The 18,548-nt window shown below is 28.4% G+C and overlaps 1 protein-coding gene across 1 annotated transcript; it reads left to right on the top strand.

Annotated features, from left to right (window-relative positions):
• The first annotated feature begins 4,517 nt into the window (after positions 1-4,517).
• LOC122497647 (trypsin alpha-3-like) lies at positions 4,518-11,124 on the top strand. The gene is made up of 6 exons (XM_043604890.1): positions 4,518-4,658; positions 7,286-7,365; positions 7,781-7,884; positions 9,278-9,557; positions 9,794-9,955; positions 10,040-11,124. Exons 1-6 carry the CDS (start codon positions 4,604-4,606, stop codon positions 10,187-10,189), a joined length of 831 nt encoding a protein of 276 aa, XP_043460825.1. The 5' UTR covers positions 4,518-4,603; the 3' UTR covers positions 10,190-11,124.
• The last annotated feature ends 7,424 nt before the right edge of the window (positions 11,125-18,548 follow it).

The following is an 18,548-nucleotide window of genomic DNA, read 5'->3' as shown; positions in this document are numbered from 1 at the left end:
AAACTCAGGCTGGTGGGAACTTTTTCAACCGGCTTTGGATATTTTAATTTTTTGAAGAATGTATCATTAATTTTCAATCGGTTTAAAGTGGATCTCATTCGTATTGACCAAAACAATATAACTACTCTTTATTTAACCTTTTTTATAAATAATTGTTTAATTTGTGGTAAAATATTTAAGGGTCGGTGGAGATTATTTTGTGATTCCCTTATCAAATTTCCAACTTAAAATGAGTGAAAAATGAATAAATCAATTAGAACATTGGTTCTTTTTCCTGAATTAACTTAAGGAAGTTAATTTTTGTGTTTACAAAAGTAATTTTAAGTTAACATTTGATTTTCATTTAAATAATTCACTGTTTGTCAATAAAATAATGAATAGCATCCAAATTTGCTGTCAAGCATAAACTGAAAAAAAACATATATAAAATGAATTTTAAAAAAATTTTTTTTATTCAACTGTACTAAAGTAGACAATAATAAAATATCAATAGTAATTGTATTTATTATTGCATATTACTAAAATTATTAACTTTTTTCCTAAACTTCCTGTGGGGACAGGTAAAAATTTGACGTTTTCAGCCTTAAAACCGCTTATTTATGAAAAATTATAATATTAGATACAAAATTAATTATTGGTTTTTGTTTCTAAACATATAGATAACCTTTTTACGTTGGAATTGTAAAAATATATGAAAATTATTTATTATTTTTCTATTACAACATGAAAAAAACCAAGTTCTGCGCTACGCGGAAAATCACCCATATATATAAGTTTAAACGCGTTTTTCTCAAAATAACGTTTTCTCAAATTGCGGACAGTTTATCTCTGAATCTACTGAACCGATTTTAATAAATAATAACTTGTTTTGTTTGTTAGCATGTCCTGTGTGAGAATTCACCAGAAAATGGTCAAAAAATTAAAAAAAACATTTTTGCAGACTAGAAAAATACTGAAAAACCTAGTGTATTTTTAAACAAATTATTGAAACATCTGCTATTTTTTTATTTTAGTCGATTTTTCATTATTGGTGGTAGATTTCTATGCAAGACACCTTCCTTTTTAAAAAGCAATTTGGATTTTTTGTTTCCGATTTGTCAATCTTGAGATAAACTGTCCGCAATTGGACAACTAACTTTTTGGAGTTTCGATCTGAATCCTGTCTGCAGATTATGATATTAAATAAAAATTAAAAACAAACCATTATTTTTATTCTCCAAATATGTACTAATATAGGCAAAAATTTTTTTTAAATATTTATAATAAAAGACCTAAGAAATTTTTTTTTAAAATTTGGTCTTTTAAGAGCCTTCTAAAGTGTAGTAGTACCTTAAGAAAGGTAAAAATGGTAACTTTTGCCAAAAAACTTTGTCAAAAATTAAAATTTCAATTTCCTTAAAAACCCGTTATCTAATCAATATATTACCCCACTTACAGAAATTTTGCGTATTTGGATTTTAGATGCAGTCAAAAGATATCTTAACCTCCTGAAAAGCAATTTTTTGGAAAGGGGATCGAAGGACGGGCCTGATTTTTAATTTTTTTTTCGAAAATGTTATATCTTACTTATTTGATAGTGTTCTTTCAGATACCAAAGAGTTCAAATAAAAACATTTATTTATTTGAAAAAAAGTTAATAAACAAAACATACGTTTTCTGGTCGTTTCGACCCATGTAACCCCTTAAACAAATTGATATTAGAATTCTCTTTTTTTATTTATGACACCAGTTTTTTAAGGACCAAAGTCTAGAGTATTTGTAATTTAAAAATAAATATAGTTCTAAATATTAATTATTTGTAAATAAAATTAAATGCACGATGCCTTCCTACGCGTGCTTTGACACACATGCAATGAGCAGCAATATCGCAGGCACTGTGCGTGCACTATTCTAGCCATCACGTATGTATGTTGAGTGCAGTCGAAATGCATACGTTATCGCCCGCATTAAGTGCCTCGCCAAATAAGCTTTCAACTCTTTCACGACTCACTGACAATTCTAATGTAAAATATAATTACCCCCTTTTAATTGCTTATAAAAAATCGAAAATCTACAGCGACTTTATCAGAAGTAAGGATTTAGATCCCTATTTCGAATTTCTTTACGAGGACCATCAGTTTATCCCACAAGTTATTTTTGATTGGGGTACTTTACTTCAATCCTCACCAAATCCTTCGACCTCATTTTCTGTTCTTCCAAATGGAGACTTTTCTAATCACACTTTCTTTTTCACTTATGCCTCAAAAACAGATAAGGTTCATCTAGCTGGTTGCGCGATTATTTGTAAAAAATTATTAATTATTATTAATTTATTACCGTAAAAGAGGCTAATTTCGCTCAATTTTTTAATTCTTTTTTAAATAACTTCGGGAAACGATGAAAATAAACATTGGCACTAAAAATATATAATCTCTAACCCTTTCTCTTTCCTATTACTGCATAAAGAAATTAAAATATGTCGCAAAAAATTATTTATAAGCCGTTTTGTTGTGAGCGACTTTACCTTTAAATTAGGGTAAATTCGCTCACCATATTATTATTCTGGCAAAATATATTATAATCTGCAACAATAAAACTAAATATTCTTTAGAATCAATGAAGAAAAAAATTGAAAGTTACCAATGAATCTGCTCCAAAAAAATTTTAAATTAAAGTTTACCATTTATATTAACCAAAACAATTGTAAATCTTAAATATTTCTGTCTAAAAAGTATGTTAATCGAATTTTAAAAAATAGATATCTGTTGAGCGAATTTACCCTACATGAGCGAAATCAGCCTCTCTTACGGTATTATTATTAATTATTTTTTTTAATCCTTGCAATTCGAAACCAATTAAGAATACTATCAAATTTAAATTGCCCAACGACGTTGGCCTGGATCCCAGGACACAAAGGTATTGACAACAATAAAAAGGCTGATCAAACGGCTGAAGATGCATCAATTTATTCTGTAATTTTTAATTCCAAACTCCCATTTTCAATGTAAATCGTTGCTTACTCTGCCTAATGTGTAATGTGGAGGAAAATTGTATATTATAGTATGAGACTGTTTATACCGTAGAGGGTAAAGTAAGGAAGGGTAAATTAAGCTGGTACTTAAAAAGTAACGCCATTTTGTTTTAAACAAAATTGTTGTTAAAAGTATTACCGAATAACATATTGCTTGTAATGTGCAACATAACAATATTTTTGTAACATTTTCGAAGGTACCTGGTAGCATAATAATGGTACTGGATAAAATTCCCCGTGCAGAAATTGCCCTTACTGGGCCCTGACCCTTAATGAAACAGAGCGTCCAAGGGCCCCGGCCTGGTAGCTCGGCAAATCGGGCTTTGTGCCTGAGTCCCGGCTGGTTTAATTGTTTCACTAATCTTGACTCGGCCAGGGTCTTGTCAAAATTTTTACACAGGTAACTTTTACCATCAAAATCTTATCATCCATTTCTCTTAGTGCGGTGACTATTAAAATTATTTTCATCAATTTCATGTAATTCAGGAAATTTCTAATATAATATTATTTTAACTCATATGTTTAAGTAAATTTATATTTTTTCAAATTAGACAAAATTGTTTTAGAATAAAATTATTGTAAAACTCGCGGTTGATTACGTAAATTGATGAATCTTTTTAATTTTATATTAATACTAATATTTAAAATTTTAATAATAATGATTTGCAATTCGTTTTGAATTATTTGCTTGTTTAATCAAATATTTGTGTTTGATTCTAAAAAATGGTAAAAACTAGTAAGAATTAATTACTCCTAAAACTCGTTTTATTACTATTTTTTCTTATCATATTTAACGTGAATATTGTGTACTTTTATTAAAAAAGATAAGAAAAAATGCACTTGATTGTGTGTTTTTTAAATATAATGATACATAAATCCAATTGTCTGTGTGCTCGCCGCCATATTATCTGCTACTTCCGCCAAAAATGCAATTTTTATAAATTTGTTTTTCAATACTTTTTTTTTAGAAATTACTTGTAAATATGGAGAAGATTGTCTATCAGGACGCTCTCCTCTAATTAGCTTGAAAAATCTTAGCTCGATATCTCTTCTCACTTAGAAATGAGGAGACAAGCGCACAGAAAAAAATATGTGTTAAATTTGTTGCGTGTAGTTTTCAGATGGTGTTGCTTTAACACAATTTTGGTGTTATTTTAACCCCATTAAAAATGTATATTAATTTAACACCCTTTAGTGTTCCAAAATTTAAACATGTTTAACATCTTTCATTTATTTTAATTTTAAAAAAATTGTTTTAGTATTAAAATTGTTATAAAACTCTTAAAACTTTGTTTTTGTTCTTTGTTCAATTGGTTCTAAAAAAGGTATAAACTGGAAAAATTAATTACTCCTAAAACTCGTTTTATTATTATATATTTATTTTCTTATCATTTATTAAGACTACCTACTGCGTGCTTTTATTGAAATGATAAGAAAACACTCACTTGATTGTATGTTATTTAAATATTATTTAGAATAATAACCTTAAAGAACTTGTTCGTGGTCTTTCAACCTATAAAAACCTATTCTCTTCAGTATTTTTTCAACAATAGAGAATTGAATGGAAAGTATTTAGGTTTTATTCACAACAAAATGAACTTAATACTTGAGAATGTTTGTCTATTTTTAACAATTTTCCTGTTAGGAGGTAAGATTAATTAACTGTATATTAAATATTATAAATTTCCACATTTTTTATTTGGACAATATCGATGGCTCCTAAATGAAAACACATTATTCGCGAGAGAAATTATAAAAACACGTAACTCACGAAAACAAATAGAAAAAGCGTTATTCATCTGAAATATTTTTTAGGATAATTTTTTTAAATTTTGTCATTTATTAACGTATATTTTTGCAATTTGTTTACACTTTAAAAATAATACCTAAATATTAAAAATTGTAACATAGCCTTCAAAAAACTGTCATTTTAAATATAAGCATGTTTTGTATGGAAACGCTCTCGCGAATAATGTGTTTTCATTTAGGAGCCATCGATATTTTTATTGAAAATCCAAATTTATTGGTCTTACTTTTCTTCTACAGTGAAACCTGTCGGAATGCAACTCGGTTTTTAAAATTTTATTACAGTAAATAATCCTTAAAAAATTATTTTATAATTTAATTTATTAATATTTTTACATGGAGAAAAATGAGTTTGCTATTATATGGATAACTAATTTTTAGCTAATAATTAGCTTTTTAGCAAAAAAAGTTAGCTACTTTAGCTAATTATTAGCTGCATTAGCTAACAATAATTGCTATCCATATAATAGCAATTAAGGGCATCCGGGAAATAATACTGGTTTCGTGATAGACATCTCATTTAAAAAGAAAAGAATATTTTGAGTCGGGATTTTTTGGTAAATATAGAGAAATGCTCTGGGACCAGCGGTCCTCTCGGATTTTAGAGAAATTTTGATAAATAATTATTGAAAAAAATTGTTTAAATATACGGAAAAAGGGGGTTTTGAACGGTTCAGTATAGACGTCTCATTTTGAGAGGATAAAATCTTTCGGGTTCATATTTGGAGGGGTGCTAGAGGAAGACTCTCCGAGGAGCGGCCCTCTCCGTTTTTGCAATAATTTTGCGAGGAAATTATTTTATTAACGATTGAAAGTGGAGTAATTCGAGGTTAATACATTTCCCTCAGTTCAACTCGCGACCACTTCCGAGAATTGGCGCCACCTCCTTGACCACTGACACATAGATCCACTTGTCTGTGTGCTCGCCGCCATATTGTCTCTCGCTTTCGCCCAAAATCCAACTTTTGTAATTCCGTTTTTCAATATTTATTTCAAAAATTACTTGCAAATTTCGAGAATATTCTTTATCATCATGAATTCCCCTAATTATCATGATAAATCCGAACTAAATATCTCTAATTATTTAGGAGTGAGACGACACGCGGGAAAACACTTTTTGGGCTCAATTTTTCCCGGATGCCCTTAAGGTTAGCTAAGGTAGCTAAAAATTATCTGAAATAGCTAAATATTTTTCTCCGTGTACAATATTCTGGAACTATGTGAAAATAATTCTTGTTAGATATTTTTGAATACCAAAAATTTTAAAAATAGAGTTGTATTTCAGCAGTTTTGACTGTACCACTTTTTATTTTTAATTAAATTTGAAACTATAAAAATAATAAATTGAATTTGTAAATAATTTAATATTAAAGTAAAAAGAATGATTTGTTTCTAAATTTAATAAATTACTTTGATTTAAGGGGAAGTGACACCTTTGACCCGAAAAAAAATTGATTTAAATTTTTTTGCTTAAACGATACTTTATGAGGTGTAGAATAGAAATTATATCATGAGAAGTAATTTCGAAGTTATTTTATGTGAAAAAAATCGAAATCTGTTAAAGGTGTCCAAGAGCGCTTATCGAGTTCTTTTTAGCGGCATTGGCTATTTTTTATTTTATCGTAGCAGCTCAAGAATACTGTAGACAGCTTCAAATTGCTCTAAAGGGTGTAAATGAAGGAAATATTAATGTAGAAAGTCACTTATATGGTGCAGACATCGTAGATTAACAGTGGTTTCATTTTTCATGTTTTCACATTACATAAGTTTAAATGCGTTTTTCTCGAAATGACATTTTTCAAAACGGTGGGCAGTCTAGCCAGAACAGTTTTTATCGGATTGACTTTGGCCAAAGTTTTTTTGTTCGTCATTTACTAATGCTTTCGAGTACGTAGCGGATTTTTTTTGGTTTTTTTTTTGGCAATAAATATTTTGAAAAAATTTCGCTCTAAAAATCGACTTTTTTCATCAAACAGCTGCCAAATACACAAAAATTAATATTTTTAAAATATCCTACGTACTTGAAAGCTAAATCTATCACAGATTCAGAAAAACTTTGAATTTTGGTTTTTGATTAAACGGTCTAACCAGAATATTGCCCACCGATTTACCCTGCATAGAAACAAGACCAACTTCGGCGCCCTCTGTAGGCAACAAATTAAAACTTTTTTTAAGTATATATATATATATATATTTTCGTAAACTTAAAAAGTTAATAAATAAAGTCCTCGAAACCAAATTTTGTTTACTTTATTCCTGTGTCTTAAATAAATTCATGAAAAACAGGTTCAAAAGGCACCTCAAAGGTGTCACTCCCCCTTAATACAAAATAAAATTTTCTTCTTGTGAACATAAAATTTAGAGTTTGTAATGAAATAAAACCTAATTTTCGTTTAATTTTTTAATTAGTAACTTAAGAAAAGTTCTAAAACAAATTTATAATTTTTTAATTATTGTCAAAAATTTTAGGAAAATATCAATTCACATTGGCTCAAAATAGGATAGTAGGAGGAAGCGAAGCGCCAAGTATTAAGAAATTTCCTTACATGGTAAAATTAAGTTTTAATTTCAATAAATTATTAAACCATTATATTTTAAATTCCATTATATATTTTTGTCAAATAAAATTGTTTATATTGTGGCCTTGGGTCCAAAGAGTGTTTTCAGGACCTTAATTTTTGTCAAATAAAATTGTCAATATAAATATATATAATAATATAAAATATAATTATATAAAATATAATATCTCAATATAAACAATTTTATTTGACAAAAATTAAGGTCCTGAAAACACTCCACAATATAAACAATTTTATTTGACAAAAATTAAGGTCCTGAAAACACTCTACGTTATTATATATTTTTGACTAAATTGTACAATTTAATAGTTAAATAAATGTTTTATATTAGTACTAGATTTTAATAACTACTCAAAAATATTTATTTTTTGTCATGAATTTTTAGTTATACATGCAAACAGGAAGAAAATCTACCAATTTAGCCGGTCCCTGTGGTGCTTCAATTATTAGCAAAGACTGGGGATTGACAGCTGCACATTGCTTTGATAAGTGAGACTTTAATTAGTATTTTTCATTTACCATAATTAACCTTAATTTGATTTCTATTATTCTGCTTCATCTGCAATTACACTATTATCACTGATTTTTATAATCTGCCCACTGTATCTCATTAGTGAGTAACAAAATTTCTTGATACCTGTGGGTAAATTATAAAATTTCATTCGCGCGAAATTCAAATTTAATGAAGCAAAGTAAAATAAAAAAAACTGTTGAATCATTATAATTATTGATTCCTTAGATGAAAAGATTAATTTTTAACAAAAATTATTTTAATTAAGAAATGCTGAGAAAAATATGTGATTACTTGTGGCAGGAACTGAGAAAAGGGACCTTAGAAGCAAAAAAATCGATTTCCTGATTATTGAAGTTTCAGGTTAAATAAAGTAGGTATTGTCAGTATATCTCTCTTGATGGAAACAGTTTGCTTCTCTTGCTCAAACACCGATTTGCTTCTAAGGTACCTTTCTTAAGATCTGCGACACAATTATTAAACATGTAATTATCTATTTACTATATTTTAATTACAATTTTTTTTATTTTTGATGAATTAAATTTAAATTAAATTTGATTAATTAAATATATGGGGCGTTTCATATGAAATCGACATATGATGTCTCAGATTTTTCTCATATTATGAGAATTGAGAGTGATTAAGGTCCTAATGCGATAAACGAGCCTATTGGAATAGATCAACTAAATTATCTTCAATTTTTTGTGCTCTTCTTTACTACAATGTTCAAATTTTAGTATTGTTATTCCTTTGCCAACGACATTAAAAATTTTTTTGAATTTATAATAAAATCACTCGTTTGTCTTCTTGAACTTTAGGGGGCAGCATACCGGTTTTTGTTAAATTATTAAATATTTAAAATATATTAAATGTACAAATTAAATTTTTTATTGTAATATTGTAATATTTAAGAATTTTTTTCTCAAAAACAAAAAATAACGCCGAGATAAAAATTTCAGGAAAGTTTTATTATGTTATTAACAATAATCATGATATTTTTGACCTGAGAAACAGGAAGAAAGGGTTTAAATATTGAAAACAAATGTTATTGTTTAAATAAATTAACCTAAAATTTATAATTTTTATTTATAGTAACTTTTTCTGAAAGTTAAGTATTTTGAGCACAAAAAATGTTGAGAACAATTTTTTGTATCTCAAAAAAAAAAAGTTATTTTCAAAATAAAAAAATTTTGCAAAAATTTTTTAATGAAAATATCTAGAAAAACAAAAATAATTTTTCATTGTTACTTGGTATACTTCATTAGGACCCTGATCACTCTCAATTCTCATAATATAAGAAAAATCTGAGACATCATGTGTCGTTTTCATATGAAACGCCACATATTAAACATAAAATAACATTTATTTCAGTCCAGATTTGGATGAGAACAAAATATTTATAATTGGTGGGACTGCCGATATAAGTAATTCAGAATTGACTGGAATTATGCAACAAGTGTCGAAAGTGATTCGTCACGAATTGTATAAAGGAGTAGGAGCTCCTGGTATAAATATTACAGCCGATATTGCTCTTATTAAATTCACTACACCATTAACGTTCACTGAAGGTGTTAAGCCAGTTAAGTTGCCGAACAAGTGGCCAAGTCCAAAAACCAGTTTTGGTACAGTTTCAGGCTGGGGAAATATTAAAGTAAGAACCAACTTTTTTGGTACATAAGCTTAAAAATGGGAAAGGTGAGAGTGATAGAGAAAAACTAGAACTTTTATCTCACTCATATTGCCTCCATTTTGTTGCTTAGTGCTCCGCCTCTAACTAATACACCCTAAGTGTGGACAATGTGAATAAGAGAGATAGTTCCCTGTCTTCTAATTTAAATACATACAAATAAATAAAACAAAGTTTCGAAAAAATTAATTAATTTACAGCCAGGTGGACCAAGTTCTAATAAATTATTATACGTCAAATTGCCAAAAGCGAATAGGGAGAAATGCAGCAAGGAATTACTTGCTAGAACCAAAATAATTTTAAAACCAGGAGAAATGTGTTATGGCTATTTTAATGCCACAACAGTTCATGATAAATGTCAAGTAAGACAAAAATTTGAAACGTACTAAAAGTAAATTATAATTTTAATTATTTAATTATGCACTAGTAAAACATAATTTTTTCAGGGTGATTCCGGTGGTCCTCTTGTTAATGATGATGGAGTGCAACTTGGAATTGTTTCTTGGGGTATCTATTGTGGAACATCAGGAATTCCCGGTGTTTACACTGATGTTGCATATTTCCGCGATTGGATAAAACAAAAAACAGGATTATAAATTTCAAACATTTTGTATTTCTATTTTATACCCATACAGTACAAGATTTTCCCTGTGTAATCTTCTTAATCTTTCTTCGAAAGTATAAACACAGCATCCAAGAAGCTGAAAATGTCCGCCTAAAGGGAAGACTTCATTGGAATCTGAAAGGATGTTTCCACCTGAAACCCAAGGAAAACTTACAGTCGAATGTTCATTTTATTAATATTATGGAATAATGAAAATTTATTCTTTATTCCATAACAAATACTAACAATGGTTAAAACTTAGAAAAACACTTTAAAAAATCTTAAAATTTTTATAATGTACCTTCAACTGGACGAGTCTGGAAAGCTTCCCTCAATCTTTAGATGGAACCTTTCTTCAGATTCCAGTGAAAACTTATCATGCGGTGAACATTTTAAGTTTAAAGAAAAGCTTTCCTTAAACTTTCATAGAAAGATTTAAAAGATTCTCGGAAGCTTACAGGAATATCTATGTGGGTTATAATGACAATTAAAATTCTAATGGAGAAAAAGAAAATAGATTGATTGACTTTAAAAAAAACAAAAAAGAGGAAAACTAGATCCTTAGGCGCATTATTTCTCTATAGGTATTATCTTCTGTTTTTCGCAGATTGTGTTTATAAAATTACCTAATAAAAAAGAAAGATAATTACTATAGAGACACTTGATTCAAAAAGCACAAATTATTTAAACATCGCTTGCAAATGAACCTAATGAGGATTGCTCACAATCTTTTCTTATGAAAACAGTATTTTCCTACTGATTTTTATATTCTTTTTAATTATCTATCCCTATAATATAAAATCATTTCGCCGCCGCCGCCGCTGATTCAGAAATTTCTAAAGGCCCCTTATAGTAGAAAGAACATAGTCAAGGTTGGCCCACTGTCAAGGTAGGTCCATCGTCAGAAACAAGTTACATTTGACCTAAATGCAGGACAATTTTATGGGCAGTTTTAACCTATAGGTCAAAAATTGACAAACTAATCCTCTGCCCTCAATATTTAGGTCAATTTTAAGGGCAGTTTTAACCGTAGCGTTAAAAATTGACAAACAATTCTGCCCATAAAATCTATGTCAAATTTAATAGCAGTTTTTAAATTGACCTGACCTTCACTCAAAATTTAGGTGAACTTTGACATATTAGTTAACCTACACATCAAAAAAGCAAATTAATTAGGATCCTTCAAGAGGTCGTTCCTTTATATTAAAATTTGACGAAATTTTCGACCTATAAGTTAAAAGAAGTTTGACCTAAATTTTAATATTAAATCCCCCTAAATAAAAATACACAAGCTTGGAGGGGAAGAAATACTTTGAAATTTTTTTTTCGATATTAATCTAGTATTGAAGGGGGAGAAATACTTTGAAATTTTTTTGGATATTAATCTAGTGTTGGAGGGGGAGAAATACTTTGGAATTTTTTTGGATATTAATACACAAGTATTGGAAGGGTTAATCATGTTTTTGGGGGATTTAGGGGGATTCTATTTTTATATAGTCTATTACATTACGTCGAAATATTTAGGTAATTTGGCATTTTCTTTTACTTACAGGTCATAAACGGCCAAATAATGGCCCTTACATTACGTCAACATTTATGTCAGATTTAACGTGTTTTTAAAACTGCAGGTAAAAAGGGGCCCAATTTTACACTGAGAAAAAAGAATGATCAAATTTACTATGAGGAGTGTCAAACTTGAAAAAGTTGACACTATAATCATGTCCGTAAAGTAAAATTCCCTATTAGTGCTCTTTTTTAATATCTCCTGTTATAATATACTCTAACTTATTACTATGCATTCATATTAAGAGATCATGATTTGAAAAATTAAAATAAATATAAAAAATAGTTAGGGGTTGGCGCGCAGGGGGGCGAAGCCCCCCTAGTTTAATTTAAATATATTTCAGTTGCGTCTTCAAATAGATAGAGAAATTGGCTGTATAAGATGAATTTGTGATGCAATTATTGGCAAAGAATGGAGAATCATATCAACAAATTACTTTAATAAGGGAGATTATGCGTAATGAATTTCTTTTATAGATAATTAAATTTGTCACTACCTAAAGAGTCGCTGAAAATCGACTATTCCCTTTTGATGCTGCTGAATTCGAATCTGGCATCAAAAATGAAAATAATAATGACAGACATATTTTTAGGGTATAGGGTACGTCCGTAGACAATTTCGTGTCCACCCCCTAGCCGGTAAACTATTTGACCTAGAAAGATGAAATTTGTAATAATAGGGTTTATATTTGCTGGGAATTCGCTCGCCGGGGTTCCCTTAAATTATAATTAAATAATTAATTATCCATATTTAATGGCGTGAAGCGCCATCTATCGAGCTTAACTTTCTGTGATTTAGAGAAGAAGTGTAATCAATAACGAGACGAGAATTAAACCTTGGAAAGAAAAGTATATTATAATAAAATAATAGGGGAGAGTCAGTACGGTCGGGCCATTTTTTGACTTGTGCCCATAACTTCCGTTCTAGGCCGAATTTCACATTTTCTGACATATGGTTGAAAAGATTTTCTAAAGTGGAATGTTTCTTCTGTACATTTATAGCTGCTTTAAATCAATTATGACAAGTGTGAAAACCACAAGATCCAATATCAAGAAATGTAGGATCATTTGATTCTTCTTTAATGTCATCTTGTAAAAGTCTAATGAATTTGTGGTTTACGTGTGGCCCATCCATAGATATTTGCAGAATTTTCTTTAAATCCCACTCAACCAATGCTTCTTTCAATGCTTTTGAAAGGTCTTCTGCTGTTGTACTATTTAAAAAAGCTGAAATATGTGAATAATAAAACTTTTGTATGAAAAAATTAATTAAACCTATTTTAATTACTTTAAAGTTGGACATATGATGACTTAATGACAAAAATGATTTAATTAGTGCACATGAGATAATAAACTCACAAGCCTATATCCCCATGGCTGTCGAAGAACCTTGTACTCATTCAGGTAATCTGTAATCGAATCAATTTCACGACGAATTCCTTTTTTTCTTGTAGGTGTAACTCGTAATGCATGAAGACGAATAGTCGATGTTCTATCCCACCGCTCAGATGCCTCAATCACTGGTTCAATGCACCTTTTCAACCATGATAAATCCCCATTTACTTGTCGTTGATCATCTATATAACATTTAAGGAAAAATTATTAAATACAAGCTTAATAATTTTTTTAAAATTATTTTTCTAAATAAAGTTTCCATTAATATGAATTAAACAAATATTTAAATAAAAAAAGAAGATAAAATAAAACTCAGGGTGGCCACAAGTTTCAGTTTATAAATTTCCCTGAAATTCCCTGACAATTTACTGACATTAAAATTACTTTCCCTGACAAAATTCTTTTTAAAGAAAAATATGAATGTTTACGGAAAATGGGTAAAATTTATGAATTTGAATAATTTCTAAAAATTACAATTATAACCCTTCCTGAATTCAATTATTTTTTACAATTTTCAACTAAACTTCATTTCTGAATCAATTAATTTAAATAATTTCCCAAAATTTGGGGCCGTTCAAAAAATACGTAACGCTATTTTTCGGAAATTTGGACCCCCCCTCCCCCATGTAACGCAGTGTTGTATACATTAGCGCCATTTTTCTGCTGACCGTAACAAATAGCTTGACCCCTCCCTCCCCCCAAAAAGCGTTACGTATTTTTTGAACGGCCCCTTTCTTCTAGAATTCAATTATTTAAATACAAAAATTAAATTTTCTATAATAATTGTAATTATATAATTATAATAGTTTTTCAATTTGGAATAATTTCCAAACAATTAAAATTTGGTTAAATCTTTTGAAAATAATTAAAGTTTTGAAAAATATAAACAAAAATTATCAAATTTTTGAAGAATTTTAATTATAAACAGGACAAGAAAATTAGAAATTGGTTATATTGGATAAAAGACAAAATTAGAAGTTAGTTATATTGGATAGAAGGCAAAATTGGAAATTGGTTCTATTGGATAAAAATAAAGCTGGAAATTAGTTAAATTGGAAGAAAGGAAAAATTGGAAAATAATTATATTGGATAAAAACAAAGCTGGAAATTGTTTATATTGGATAAAAATAAAGCTGGCAATTGTTTAAATCGGATAAAAAAGCTGAAAATTGGTTAAATTGGATAAAAGGCAAAATTAGAAATTGATTATATTGGATAAAGGCAAAATTAGAAGTTGGTTATATTGGATAAAAGGCAAAATTAGAAATATGTTCTATTGGATAAAAACAAAGCTGGAAATTGGTTAAATTGGATAAAAGGGAAAATTGGAAATTGGTTATATTGGATAAAAACAAAGATGGAAATTGGTTAAATTGGATAAAAGTAAAAATTGTAAATTGGTTAAATATTGGATAAGAGACAAAATTGGAAATTAGTTAAATTGGATGAAAGACAAAATATTGGACATTGATTATATTTGATAGAAGGAAAAATTTGAAAGTTTTGAATAAGGAGAGAATTGTAAATTTGTTGTTATTTTCTATAAGAGGCAAAATTTGGTAACATTGGATAAAAAGAAATTATAAAATTTATAATTAAATGTATAAAACTTGATGTTAACATTCTAATGTAATTTGTTAAAAGTCAGTTTTTGTATCGTAATATAATTTTGTGTTTTGAGGTTTAGGCCAAAGAATCCAATTTTTCCATTAAAAAATTTTGAAGACAATGTTTAGTTAGTCAACATATTTATTATTAATATAATTGTCTCGACGTTTCGATGGTAGCCACCATCCTTTTCAAGAGAAAACATTGTGGTAAAGCATGTTTAATTTATTTTAGGAGTTGAGAAACAACTCCTCACCACTACAACTACAGATTTAAATAAATAAAATAAGTAAAAAATTATTATTAAAATCATAACCGTTTTTTTGATAAAGTCTCTCAGAGTGAAGTTAGCAGATAATCTAACTAATAACTCTGAGAGACTTTATCAAAAAAACGGTTATGATTTTAATCATAATTTTTTACTAATTTTATTTATTTAAATATGTAGTGGTGGTGGTGAGGAGTTGTTTCTCAACTCCTACATTAAATTAAACATGCTTTACCACAATGTTTTCTCTGAGATTTTCCCTAGCTGTAATACTACGATATGTTATTTCTGATACCCTAAGGGACTATTTAATGCAAAAAAATAAAAATCGATTTTTTTAAAATCCTAGAGTGGCATAACCCCTTAAAAGGATGGTGGCTACCATCGAAACGTCAAGACAATTATATTAATGATAAATATGTTGACTAACTAAACATTGTCTTCAAAATTGTTTAATAGAAAATTTTGGAGTCTTTGGCCTAAACCTCAAAACACAAATTCAAATGTAATATTACTATTTTTAAAATTATAATTCCTTCATATAAGTAAATTTTATAAAATAAAAGAACAATGTCTAACAAAGGAGAAACTATTAATTCAACTAATCATGATTTAAGTATTGTTGTCACTGAATTAGCGATAATAAATAATAATCATATGTCATAATTTCAAAAGCTATTGAGAAGGCAATCAATTTTTTTTATAATATGAAAAATACTTTGTGTTTACAAACAATTGATTTGATAGTTCCAATCAAGAAAAGTAAGCAGCACATTCAAATACTTTTTAGTGGATCTTATAAATCTGGTCATTGGATTTGTACTTATTATGATGAAATAAGCCTTTACAATTTTGATAGTCTTAATAAAAAATGTTTAAATCATGATCAAAGAGATTATTTAATTAGATTTTATCCTTTTGAACCACCAGTAGTTTTTACAACTGTTGATCAACAACCAGAATACAGTCTTTCTTATAGAGTATATGTGTCGTAGCCACATTGTGAAAAACCGCACTTCATGAAATGCCTAGACGTTTCATGAAGTGCAGGCACATTGTGAAAAAAATATTTACTTCACCATGTGTCCAATATTTTTGGACATTTCATGAAGTGCAACAGACAATTATGCATTTTGTGAAACTAAATAAAATTTCACAATACGTCCAAATATAAAATGCATTTCATGAAATGCTCAAGTCGCTGAATGCTGATAATGAAGAAATTGTATTAACTTTCTTAGTATTATTTCTACGGTAAGTATAATCTCAAATTAAAATCTGATTCCTCACCTTAACCGATTAATTAGTCATTCATTTACAAATCAATGTCATTATTTGTCTATTAATGTAGTGTTGTTAGTACATTTGAAAAAGAAAGACTGATTATCTAATATAAATTTTTTTAAATTTATTTTAATTTTCTTAATTATAAAAAATTAAATTTCTTTTATTTATATTTAAATTATGGTTTTACAGATTGCTTACAGTTTATTCTTTGTCGACACTATTTCACTAATCATATTGTTTATTTCTGCACATCCATATGGTTTTTTATTCGGCTTTTTACGGTAGTGTTGCTCATCCAGTTTTTCGAGATGATCACTCTCATTTACTACCACGCGCGTCACAGATTCGTTTTCCATTTTTTTAAAAATATAAATTAGATAATCAGTCTTTCTTTTTCAAATGTACTAACAACACTACATTTAACCCGTTGCCTGTTTGCGACTCAACGTTAGGGCGTGAAAGTTTTAGCAAAAAATAGAAATTTGTTATTTAAATTAAAAAATAAATTCTTTTATATCATTATTCACATACTATAGGTATCAATGATACTAGAAAAAGTAATAAATAAATAATTGTTTATTATTTTTAAGTAATATAACAATTTAAAAGATTTTGATAGACATTTTGGGGCACTAAAATTAATATTTTTCCAAACAGCGAAGGGGTTAATAGACAGATAATGACATTGATTTGTAAATGAATGACTAATTAATCGGTTAAGGTGGGGAATCAGATTTTAATTTGAGATTATACTTACCGTAGAAATAATACTAAGAAAGTTAATACAATTTCTTCATTATTAGCATTCAGCGATTTGGGCATTTCATGAAATGCATTTTATATTTGGACGTATTGTGAAATTTTATTTAGTTTCACAAAATGCATAATTGGCTGTTGCACTTCATGAAATGTCCAAAAATATTGGACACATGGTGAAGTAAATATTTTTTTCACAATGTGCCTGCACTTCATGAAACGTCTAGGCATTTCATGAAGTGCGGTTTTTCACAATGTGGCTACGACATATGCAATAGCATTTGCAACATCGTTGTTTTTTAATATTCTGCCCCACTCTGTCAATTACTATTATTGTAATATTAGAAATCATTTAATGTTAATGTTCGAAAATAATAGTTTATGTAAATTTCCCTCTGTACAACTTTCTAATAGTAGATCTTGCAGTTGCCTTTTAAATGAAAAAGATATTCAACTTCAGTATGGAGAATCAAACTTTTCTAAAAACTCTATTAAGAAAGAAATTTCTTTCTTGAGAATAATATATGAAATAAATGAAGGAAATATTGCATCAACAACACTTAAACAAAGTAGGGCTGAAATTCAAAAAAGTTATCGTGAGAGGCAAAAATTAAAACGTAAAATTGATAATGAAAATTATTCAGAGGAAGCATACACATCCATTTCTTTCCCGAGAATTATAAATGAAATAAAGAAAGAAATATTGCATCAAAAACACTTAAAGAAACTAGGGCTGAAATTCAAAAAAATTATCGTGAGAGGCAAAAATTAAAAAGTACAATTGATAACGTAAATTATTAAGTGAAAAACACACTTCAACTAAGAAAAAACTTCAAGTCGAATTCAAAATAGAATATGCTGAGAACCTTAAATTAAAAAATAAAAATAGTGATACAAGTTCTTTGTCAAAAACAGAGAATACTCGATGACAAAGAAACTATTGTGAAGGAGTATTAAAGCATCTAATTCAAAATGAATTGAATGTTGAAAATGATCTAGGTCCGATAAATAATTACTGCACACATTGTCAAACTAAACATTTTGAAGATGAAAAAGTTACTGGTAAAAAAGTTAGTTTTAATGACTGCTGTAGTCTTGGAGGTGTTGTGTTAACTTTAATACAATATCCAGATGAATTAAGGCTTTTGTTAGAAGGGATTCATAAAAAATCAGGTCATTTTAAAAAGAATATAATGCTGTATAATAATTCTTTTTTTTGCATCTTTAAATGCTAATGTAATTAATTTTAAAGACAGAAGAAGAGGACCATTCTCTTACAAAATTCAAGGTCAAATTTACTATCAAATTAATAGTGCTTTATATCCGGATAAAAGTAAAGATCCATGTTTTGGTCAATTACACAACCACACAAAAAAAATAAAGTGTCTTGATCTGGGGTCGAGACATATGTATTCCGATGTATTTCGATGCGCTCAATCCGAATCCGCCATCAGAATTTTGCCAATGGGTCCTG

This window comes from Leptopilina heterotoma, unplaced genomic scaffold (genome assembly GCF_015476425.1).
Source record: "Leptopilina heterotoma isolate Lh14 unplaced genomic scaffold, ASM1547642v1 Lhet_135, whole genome shotgun sequence".
Taxonomy (NCBI): Eukaryota; Metazoa; Arthropoda; class Insecta; order Hymenoptera; family Figitidae; genus Leptopilina; species Leptopilina heterotoma.
Note: the sequence above shows the minus strand (reverse complement) of the source record. Positions and strands in the feature narration are given on the sequence as shown.